The sequence below is a fragment of the Hevea brasiliensis genome, chromosome 4 (assembly GCF_030052815.1).
Source record: "Hevea brasiliensis isolate MT/VB/25A 57/8 chromosome 4, ASM3005281v1, whole genome shotgun sequence".
NCBI lineage: Eukaryota > Viridiplantae > Streptophyta > Magnoliopsida > Malpighiales > Euphorbiaceae > Hevea > Hevea brasiliensis.
Genome location: NC_079496.1, coordinates 33,389,243 through 33,401,000, shown reverse-complemented (window position 1 = coordinate 33,401,000; position 11,758 = coordinate 33,389,243). Strand labels below are relative to the sequence as shown.

At 31.8% G+C, this 11,758-nt stretch overlaps 1 protein-coding gene across 2 annotated transcripts; it reads right to left on the bottom strand.

Moving 5' to 3' along the window:
• Positions 1 to 2,735, bottom strand: LOC131168874 (DNA repair protein XRCC2 homolog). 2 transcript variants are annotated; one of them, XM_058145682.1, is made up of 4 exons: positions 2,282 to 2,735; positions 2,108 to 2,205; positions 802 to 857; positions 1 to 149 (listed from the first exon to the last, which is right to left on the bottom strand). In XM_058145682.1, the coding sequence occupies exons 1-4, from the start codon at positions 2,595 to 2,597 to the stop codon at positions 83 to 85; spliced, it is 537 nt and encodes a 178-aa protein (XP_058001665.1). In that variant the 5' UTR covers positions 2,598 to 2,735; the 3' UTR covers positions 1 to 82. The 2 variants fall into 2 exon arrangements, with proteins under 2 accessions (XP_058001665.1, XP_058001664.1); XM_058145681.1 differs by having other exon boundaries at positions 3 to 149; positions 802 to 872.
• Positions 2,736 to 11,758: the final 9,023 nt, after the last annotated feature.

The following is an 11,758-nucleotide window of genomic DNA, read 5'->3' as shown; positions in this document are numbered from 1 at the left end:
GAATAATTTGAACTTTTCCCTGGAATTCAAGAAAACTTTAGGATTGAATGATAGGCATTTTATCTGCAACCAAATGATATAGTCACCTGTTATCGACCCCAAGGTGCAATGATGTTGAAGCCCGATCTACCCAATGAAAAGCTCCAATACTGAAAGGAAAAAATAGAAAATTACATCATATCAAGGAGTCTAAACTTTATATAGAACAAGTGATCCATCACGTGTAAACTTTTAGTTAAAAAGTATGCCCACTAACAAACTTTAAATGTTTCAAGCACATACACCACTGAACTTTTTTTCTATCCATTGGATTATCAAACTAGCACAACTTCTAAACATAGAAATTCATCTCTTTTTTTTATTGGCTTTAAATTTGATATATTTACAGTTTTTACCATTTGGTTGCATACATACATCAACAATTAAACCATCAGCCAATTATCACTCAAGAATAAAGAAATAATCATACTTAGATTTTTGTCTTCAATTTACCACATCATGCTTAGATTTTTGTCTTCAATTTACCACACATGGTTTGTCATAAAAAAAATAAAAAATAAAAAGTAACCCATGTAATCAAAGATATTTGATACGCATATGCACAGCCAAAGCAAAATAATCAGATATTAATATCAAACTCGAACAATGATAATATCAGCCATACAAAAATACATGAAGAACAATAAAGAGCAAAAAAAAATCTGAGCATGTTTTGCCAGATGAAATAGGAGAAAGGAAACATACAAACAAAACCAGGCAGAATGATAAATACATATGACATTCAATATTTCAAGGGAACACCTGTCAATCATTAGGAAATTAACACCAATTCCTTGAGCTTGCCTTTCCTTTTGAAGCTGGTAATGCAATGTCTATAAACCATATAGTAAGAGATCAAAGAACACAAATCTTGTCAAATCTTCACAAATATTATATAGAAATCAATTGTAAAATGCAAACAACAATACCAACAAAATTTGAGGAGGCACTCAAGGTCAAAAGCACAGGATCTGTGAGATTTGGCTAGATTATTGGAATCACATTGAATTCTTGTTACCTCCATTGCAAAGCAGACACAAAATGATTACAGAAAAATCAAACTAGCCAGATCTTACCTAGAAACAATTTTTTTCTCATGAAGAAAGAGATAGGGGGATACAAATAAGCTTCAACCTAGTTCCAATTTCCAGGATCATCTTGTTATCAAGCTCAAAATCAAATATATGAAATCAGCTCATTAGCTTGTCAGCTTATAAGTTCTATATTGCAACTTATTAAAAAAATTATACATATTCACTATAATATACATGTTTAACATATTCACACTGAAAACAAAAGAGTCCATGAATGTAAAAGGTTGAAAATATCTTTTAAGGAGTTAGTTAGCAGGCATTAAAATTTCTGGATTTCAAAAAATTTCTGAATTTCAATCTCTCCAAAGATACAAAATAATTACAAAATTTGATTGGCGAATTATAGCTCAAACTGAAACTCCAACCAGATAAATCACCTATTTGAGCCAACTAACCCAAGCTTTCTTAAATTCCATATTAGGTCCAACTTGAGCATGCTAGGCCAATAGATTCTAACTGAAGCACTAAAGTAAGCATGTAATCAACTCAAGCTGCTTGAGCTTGACCCATAAAATATACAAATTCAACTAATCAAGTTGAGCTCAAGCTAGATTAGCCAAGTATTTGTGTCCTTTGTGTAACATTTACCATAATAAATTAGGGGAACCCAGATTCTAAACCATTTATTGTTGCCGCTAATTAATATAAACAAACTGCTATTGGTGAGCCTATGTAAGCTGAAATGTGCGATCACTTGCATAAACAAAAGCTCACTTTGGTAGAGATCCCATGCTACCCATTAACATAGTCTTCAAAATGGCATCTAAAAATCCAGTTTATGATTTTTTTTTTGAAACATTTTGTGTCATATTTAATAAGTTGGTTTTAATTTAACAAGTCCTTTACAAAGACTAAATTCGTACATCCTTTTCCAGCCTTAGACCAGTCAATGGCCTCAAATTGCCCACCATAAAGCATAGGCTACTTTTCAACCATTTTCTACATCAACAACTTATATCTATAAAAGAAAGTACCTTGAGAGTAGCAAGAAATTCAAGAGTATCATAACAACGGATATAGAGAAATCGTCTCATGCATTCTACAAATAATTCCTCATCATTTGATTGATTCTCTGCAGTACAATTGACAGAAACCAGCAAATTTAAAATTTGAAGAAGAACAAAAAGTGAAGTAAGGTATGAACTTACTATTTGCCTGGAAAATTCGATTGCGGAGCATTTGGGATAGGCGTAAGATGTCAAAACGACAATCCAAATCAATGAACAATACTAAGTGACCCAATCCTCCATAGTGTTTTGGAAGAATGCAATCGATTGCAGCCTGCATGAGGATGTGGGTTTTGGCACAAGGAGAAGGGCCAACAAGCTCCACTACATTACCGACGCGAAGAGGAAATTTTTGAAAAGGAGGAATATGCAAATACGGGCGCTCTGTAAGAAGCCTAGACAGCATCTCTCTGCCGCTCTCATCTCCATCAATCCAACCTCTAACTTCCATTGTCATCGAATGCGACTTTTTTTTTTGTCATTTTTCAAATTCCAGGTGCCACAACATGTTTAATAGCGGGAAAGGAGCTAAACTGCAATTGGGAGAGAGTTTTTGAATTTGGGAGAAAGTTTTTCAAAGGAAGTAAGGCAACTACTTTTTCAAAAAAAAAAAAAAAAAACCAGCTTTTAACTTTTTTGCTTAAATTTTATTTTTTAATTGTTAAGTCGGTTTAAAAATACGTAAAAATTAAATAATTAATTATTTAGTAAAATTATATACAAAAATAAACTTTAATTAATTTAAGTATTTAATTAAAATATATTTAAAAATAATTTAATTTATCATAACGATAAAAAGAAAAGAATATACAATTATATGTGATAATTGTTAAAATAACGGTTATATTTATTTTTAGAAGTTATTTGGATAATATAATCGTTTATGTAATCAAAATGTAATTTCAAAATAAATAGATAAGTCATATCTTATTTGATTTTTGATTTATTTTAAGTAATTTTTTTAATTTATAAGTTAAATTATATATTAATTTATTTATATTTTTTATTTATAAATAAATTTAACTGATTTATAAGTTAAACTAAATACATTTTAACACTTTATTTAGAAAAAAAAGTGTAAGGAGTAAGATAAGATTTTTTTAAAGTTAAGGTAATAAAATGTAAGTTAATGTTTTATATAGTTAACGGTGGTTTAATAACTTAATATTATTTTGAAGGAAGGTATGAGAAATTAAGGTAAAGTAGGCTATTACAAAAAATATTCTTATTATATAAGGGATGTATTTTAAAATTTAAATTAATTATATTTATTTTTAATGAATATAATTTTTAAAATAAAATTTAAGAAAAAACTAAATATCAAAAAATATCTGAAAAAAAATTTTAAATAAAATTCAAGAAATAAGCATAGAAAAATTAGTATAATGTGCAACACAATGAATCGAAAACTAAAATTTACCCAAAAAGAAAAACTTGAGTTTCACTTGATTAATAATAATAATAATAATAAATAATAGTTTTTTCACATGAAATATTACTTTTTTTTTCTCCAACTTAAAAATATATAAATCACAATGTCAATTAAAAACATACTTGTGTGTTCACTTGATTAAAAAGCATTATCAATTTCAAGGCTCTAGACTTTAAGAAATCATAAAATATATATATATATATATATATATATATATATATATATATATATATATATATCCAAGCAACCCATAAAATATAACCTTAATACTATTGCCATTACCTATAGGTCCATTATCAATATATTAATTACTGGATGCGTTACCATTATTCATCATTTGCAGTAATAAGTCTTTACGAAATTCCCAAGGACATATCAGCAAAACTCTTAACATCTCTGGCTTTTGCATAAAAAAGATATGAAGTGAATAAATTATGTTGCTCAGCTCTTAAATCTATTAATAAAATCCATACTTCACTCTTTGAAATTAGAATTTTTTTAGATGCATTCACTCTCTCAATTGTTAACTTTAAAATAGCTTGAGCCACATTTTCAAGTCTCTCTTTTGCAAAGGACTTCATCATCAATAACAGATTTTCTAGCACTTTTAGTCTTGGAGGAACTTAGAACTTCAGATTGTACTTAAGATCTTAATGTTGCTTCAGAAAATGGTACATCTTAAACATCATCACTTGTATCAAAGTTTTCCAAAGATGCTTCATTTTGAGATATCATGAAATCAATCTCATCCATAGTATTTGCCAAAGTATAACTACGAAGACACATCTCCTTCATTATTAGCTCTTCTTTGTCTCATCTTTGCTACAGTTTCAACATCCTTTCCAGCAGCTCTATCTTTTTCATAATTTCTTATACATCTATTCATCCACTTAGTAGCTTTATGTTTGACCTATATAAACAAAAATACCAATATAATACAAAAAAAAATAAATGCCTTTTACAAAATACTATAGTAATTTATTAAAAAAAATTACTCTTTGCATTTACTCTAACCTCAATTAACTTTTGCCATATTTAAGGTTTAGCAATTCATATTTCAACCATTGGATCCCAAGCAAAACTAGTCATCCCATTATTGAAAATATCACAGCATCGATTAAAATGTCTTTTTTTGTTTTCATTTGATTTTGAGCTTTCTCCTTGTCTGTAACACCCTCTTACCCGATCTACAGTATAGCTGAGCAAAGGAATATCACATTCAGTGCCAAAGCACTTAATCTTATCTTATTCAAGAATTTCCCTGTATTATTAATATTTTATCTATTAAAGAATTATCCTGTTAAAATTATTCATTTTGGAAAGTCTCAAATTTATAACAATTTCAAAATCACAACTCATATTTTCTTATCTATTCACATCCATTTCTATACATAAATTTCCTTCGTTACATTTATTTATAAAATGTACACATTTATCATACATCTCAAAATTTAATTACAAACTTTGTGTTTAATTACAATACACATGATCATGCACTACTGTGGGCCAATGATCTTTACCAGAATAATGTGCGGAAATGACAAGGACCAGTACTACGATCAGTCCAAAATCCCTGTCCAAAGTTTACTGGGTCCTATCATTGGGACCTGCGCGAGGAGAAACTATTGCGCTAAGCATTTCTGCTTAGTGGTGCACTAATATAATAAAAATACAATATACAAATAAAAACAAATTTTCATGCTTGTATGAAATAAGGAAAATGCACGTTTAAATATTCATAAATCATTTAAAAGAATATAGAGTTTATAACATCAAAATTTTGTAGTCATTTTGTTTTTTTAACAATGTAATTATTTTAGATACCTTTCACAATATTTTTCTCTCGTTTTCTCATATCTCCATATTTTCACGATCTTGGAAAATATTTATTTTCATAAGATATTTCCTTTTCTTTATTTCTATTTTTAACTTTCTTAATTTATTTTGGTCCCCAAAGTAACATTTAATAGGACTGTTTGGACTGGATACTCAGGTTTTTCTAGTGCTGGACACTCGGTGTCTCAGGCCGTCATACCATCGGACACATTAGTGCCTGTTGGGTATGCAATGTAATTGGGCATAAAAGTCATGGGAATAATCATATCGGACACTCGGTGCCTGCCAATGATTATTCAAAGCAATCACGAATAAGGGATAACCATATCGGATACTCAGTGCTTCCCAATGGTATCTAGGCATAAAAGCCATAGGCAGTACTGTTAATCTCATCCCTTCTTTTCATGCCAATCTATCCAACCATTGCACTACTGTCTAGGTATACTCAGGTTAATTTATTATTATTTGCAATTCAATGTTCTCATTATTTCATCATTCCGTTATCATTTTTTTGTCATTCTATCATCATCTCATTCATCACGGGAACATAGGTCCCAAACATAATTTCATATGCCATTTATGCTTAACATGCCATTGGCATTAATCACAATTCACATTTTAAATAATTATGCTTACATTTCATAAATTTCAGATTTGATACCTCAACTTTCTTAATAAATTTGGCTAAGGTACAATAAGAATTAGGCCATACCTTCCTCATGAGAATTGTAGATCTATGTCTTATGTTTATTTTAGTTTTAAAATCATTCAATTTGCATTTGTATAGCTTGAGTTATGGCGATTTTGCCAAAACTATTCCGGTGACCAAATCTCAGTTTTCAAGTCACCTCTAGAATCCAAGCAAATTTTTGGACTCACTTTGTCAAGCAAATTTGGATAGGTTACAGTCATAATTTAGCATCATGGTCTTCATATGAATTATTTTCCTGTGTCTCAGAATTACACAGGTTTAAGAATTACTCAATTTGGAATTTTGTAGAGTGAGTTATGCTCAATTTAGTGCATACTATTTATTTGGTCATTTTTCAAGATTTCAGTTTTGCATTGCCAGATTATGGCCATAATTCAGGTATCTTCCAGTTAGTTTTAGGTCAAGTATTCTTCATGAAAATTTTAGTATATTGTCTTATCTTTAATTTGCCTTTAGTTTTACATCAATTGAAATTATGTAGCTCAAGTTATAAGCATTTAATTCTACCGGACTCAACCTGTCCAGATTTCACACTAATGCACAATACCAATTCATTTAATTTCTTTACCATATCATTAATGATCCTCAATAAATACACATCAAATAATCATAATACAAGCATAATATCACTAAATAGGCTTCATATAATGAAAACCCTAACTGTATAAAATCCTAACTTAATTAGCAATAACTTTTAAAATTCATAAAATTTCTTTTTATAAAACCCTAACTTAATTAGCAATAACTTTCAAAATTTATGAAATTTCTTAGCACTAACCTTGATTATAAGTCCTAATCAACGTCAATCTACCTTCAATTCACCAAAACCTTGACTTTCCTTCTTAGCCTCCGAAACCGAAACCCCTTCCTTCAATAACATCCATAATTTCAATCAATATTCATAGTAATCTACACAATCAAACTTGAATTCCATTAATTCACAACTAACTAAGCTCAAATCAGAACTCACTTCAATTGGTCAATAATTCTTGTCACACCTTACCCCTTTGTAAGGCATAACATGATCCCGTAGTATACCTAATGAATTACCGAACTTCGCCTACCGATAACTCATTAAATACACCACAAGGGATTTTATAACAATTTTATCTCTTTTGAAGGCGGTGAGTACTTTTAACAGGTATTAAAAACTTTTAATTTCATTTTAAAGACTAGGTAAAAATTTTGATAACTTTTATTTTTCCGCAAAATTTGTAAAATTTCGACAGAGTGCCGTCTATGATTGAGAAAAACTAAAATTTTAAACCTGTAAAAAAGGTACTTCCAATAAATCATTTCACAAATCTCAACCTCCAATGCAGCTCAAATCCACATAATCAACCCAATTAACACAAATGCAATTCAAAATTCTCAATTCACAATATTTTCAAAACAATTAATAAACTCATCAACATTGCATTTAAAATGGTTAATTTACATTCACAAGTTAAATTTACAGACAAAAATTTCAAAAAATAATATTATTATAAGTTTACTGTACAACTGCTCAATTTACATTAATACATATGACACTATGATATTTACATCAAAATAAACTATAATGGTATAAATAATACCCGTACCAAAAAGTCAATGCGGTCCTTATCAATTTAGCAACTCACTCTACTGCTTTTTCCTTTTCTTTATCTGTGATAGCAAAATAAGCTATCGCTAAGTATAATTTACTCAGTGGTGCACAATAAAATTTAAAAAGCTGAACATAAACCATTCATTGCCAAATCATAATTTAAACATTACACAATCACATTTCACAATTTTCAAATCACATTTATAACACAATTTTATCAAATAATTTAATAAACACAGTGTTGCCAATCCATACATAACTTAAGTCATGACACAAAATTTCCGATCAATGCCGTGTTGTACACCACGACAAAAGCAATCTACAACCTCACTAATTGAAATCAATGAGGGAGGTGACACAAAATTACAGTTTTGGTCCCTGAAAGTGACCTAAGTCATACTGCCTAAAATTGACCCTCTTCTAATCCGAATTGCATTGCACTTCTAACCACTCCAACACATCTCAATTGGTCACAATTGAGCATTTCTAACCTCAATTAGGGTCAATTGTATCACTTGACCATTTCCTTTAATTTTTTCCCCAATTTCTAAAGCTCAAGAACCCTAATTTTTGAAATTGTCCAATTAAAACAATTAAAGTAAATATTCAACATCTCCACACTTAATTACTCTTCCATACCACTTTAATTTCATCAACCTCAAACAATTTCAACTCCCCTAAATGCTGGCCGAATTTCACATATAGTCCACACTCTTAATTTGTTTCAATTATTTGTCAATTCCTAGTGTAATTTAGCTGCTTAAACCTGAATTAAAAGAGAGAATTAAGAAATAACACTAACCTCTTTCTTTGGACTCCAATTCTCTAATTCTCTCACTTTCTTCTTTTCTTTTCTCCTTCAATCTTCTTGTCTAGTTGCAAAAGCAAAGTTTATCAAGATATTTGGGGAAGGGTTTAGAAAAGCTTGAAATCAAGCTTTCATGGAGTTTAGAGAGAGAGATGAGTGAGGGAGTGAGGGATGGCAATGAGGGATGAGGAAGGCTAATTTTTCTTTGTTTCAATTTTTATGTGTTTTTATGTTAATTTGACTTGGTCAAAATTTTTAACAAATTAAAAATCCATTTATGATGTCATGGGTGAGGTAACCTTGATGATGTCTTAAATCATTTTTCTTTTATTTTTTCTTTTTCCTTTATTTTTCTATTCTTCTTTAATTTAATTCTATATTATGAAATTTTCATTTCTCCGATTTTATTGGACAATTAGGTCATGAGTCACCTCTAGGGGTGAATTGACCAGTTTGCCTTTCGCCGGTTTAATCCGATTTGCAATTAATTCGGTATTTCTTCCGAAATCCTGACCTAATTATTTGACTTACTTATCAACTATTTTCTGTGATTTTCTCTTTTTCACTAGCTTCACCATAGTCCTTAGGACTACGGTGTCACAATTTCCCTTTCAAAATTAGGATTACAGTTGACCTCGCAGTCACTTCCCGGTAAGGTCACCCATCGCCGTGACCCCTGGCTCATTTAACCTTTTATGCTTTATTTTTCTTATCTGGTACTCACTATCTATCTCCATTCAGGGTTTTTCTAGGTGTCTTAAACATGGTTCTAATCTTTTTAATTATCCGGACCGACACCGGTCACCGAAACAGTGCATTACACATAGCTATGCATATAGGGGTATTACAATTCTCCCCCCCCCCCCCTTTAAAATAAATTTCGTCTCGAAATTTTACCTGGTATCAGTCTCTGAACAGCTGTGGGTGCTGTCTCCTCATGTCCTCTTCACGCTCCTAAGTAGCTTCCTAGCCTGAATAATGGTTCCACAACACTCTCACCAGTGGTATCTACTTATTCCTTAGCTGCTTCACCTCATATGTCAGAATCTCAATGGGTTCTTCCTCATATGTGAGGTCTGAATTCACCTCAATCTCTTCTACTGGTAGTACATGAGATGGGTCCGATCTATACCTCCTCAATATAGACACATGAAAAACATTATGTATCTTCTCTAGCTCTGGAGGTAGTGCCAATCGGTATGCCAAAGGACCCACTCTTTCTAGAACCTCATAGGGTCCAATGAAATGAGGACTCAGTTTTCCCTTTCTGCCAAATCTCATAATTTTCTTCCATGGGGAAACCTTAAGGAATACCTTATCACCCATTGTGTACTCAATATCTCTCCTTTTTAGATCGATGTAGGACTTCTGACAGTCTCATGCAGCCTTGAGTCGATCTCTAATTAGTATAATCTTTTCCTCTGTCTGCTGAATAATTTCTGGCCCAATCATCTTTCTTTCACCTACTTCATCCCAACACAGGGGAGTTCTGCACTTTCTGCCATACAAAGCTTCATATGGAGGCATCCCAATGCTTGATTGATAGCTGTTATTATAAGCAAACTCAATCAAAGGCAAGTGTATATCCCAACTACCCTCAAACTCAATTACACAAGCCCGAAGTATATCCTCCAATATCTGAATTACCCTCTCAGACTGGCCATCTGTCTATGGGTGGAATGCCGTGATGAAGTTCAATCTAGTTCCTAGGGCTCTCTAAAGACTACCCCAGAATCTAGAAGTGAACCTAGGATCTCTATCTGACACAATCGACACTGGCACTCCATGTAGTCTCACTATTTCGTCAAGGTACAGTTTGGCCAATCTCTCTAAGCTATAGTCCATTCGGACTGGCAGAAAATGAGCAGACTTGGTTAATCTGTCAACAATGACCCATACTGCATCATGGCTCTTCTATGTCCTCATAAGTCCTATCACAAAATCTGTAACACCCTCCCGGTAGCAACTCCGTACATTCTACTGTTCCGGTGACCGGTGTCGGTCCAGACAGCTAGAACGTTCGGAAAAATATTTAAACTAAAGTAAGGAACCATAATTAACTCAAATATTAATAAGAAAAATTTAGTAAAAATTTTAGAAATAAAATACAACCAAGTTAAATGAGCCGGTGCCCAAGCGATGGGTAACCCAGAGGGAAGTTGCGGTTCTCGCAACTAGGAGCCCTAGACCCGAGAGAAAATTCATAAAATAATTTTTGGGACTCCAGAGAAGGGTCATTGAGATTCCTATGGCATTAGAATGCCAAGAAAATATTTAGAAAAATTTTTCAATTGGTACAGACAATTTTGACCCGTTAAGCCAAACGGAGGGCATTTTGGTCATTTCGCCTTCAGAGACGATTTTTGGCCGACTTGTCCAGTTGAGTAAATAATTATTATGACATAAAATATGAATAAACATTACTAAAAATTAAATTGAAAATGAGTAGAGATGAAAAGAAAAGAAAAATAAAGAAAATTAGGGATAATGACATCACATGATGTCATTATCTTACTCTTAACCAATCACAAGTTAACAAGCATTCTTAAAACACTTAAAAGAGTCAAAATAGATCAAAAAAATTCTGGTCTTCTTCTTCTCCTTCAGCCAGCCGAAACCCTTCTCCCCTCTCCCACCATTGATTCTCAATCAAAGCTCCCTTTCTCTCTTTGTTTCACTACTAAACCCTAGACACCTTTCATTAAAACTTGTCCATACCTCTTGGGAAAGTGTTTGGCAGCCTAGAAAAGGAAAGAAAGTGAAGTTTAAGTTTGGAAAATTCTGCCCTACAAGAGGTTAGTGCTTATTTATGCATATATTTCTTTTATTCCATGTTAGGGACTTGAAATTAATATGAAATTGTGAATTAAATGGACTAAAACTCATGTGTATGTATACCATGGAATTCGGCTGCCTAGTGAGGGTTATGACTTTGATGGTTTAGATGGGCTTAGAGTGGATTAGAGAGGGTGTTTAAAGTGTATATATATATATATATATATATATATATATATATAAGGAATGAAAGTGTTAACTAAGGTGTGTGGTGTGAATCATAATGGGAAATTAGGGTTTTGGGAGTGAAATTTGGACTTGGCTTATGAAATGATAAGTGAACATTCTAATGGTCAATTAGTGACCATTTGAGGTAAGTTGACCATAATTTGAATTGAACTAGAGTGTTACAAACCAAATTGTTAGGCTGCCTAGTGACAGCAGCAGGTGAGGCTGTGAGTCCAGCC

Excerpts from the sequence above, each read along its gene's own strand:
- LOC131168874 (XM_058145681.1), bottom strand. The coding sequence starts at position 2,597 with ATGACAATGGAAGTTAGAGGTTGGATTGATGGAGATGAGAGCGGCAGA. Across the intron at positions 2,206-2,281 it reads TCGAATTTTCCAGGCAAATA|AGAATCAATCAAATGATGAG; the intron begins GTAAGTTCATAC and ends ATTGTACTGCAG. Across the intron at positions 150-801 it reads AATTTCCTAATGATTGACAG|TATTGGAGCTTTTCATTGGG; the intron begins GTGTTCCCTTGA and ends TTTTCCTTTCAG.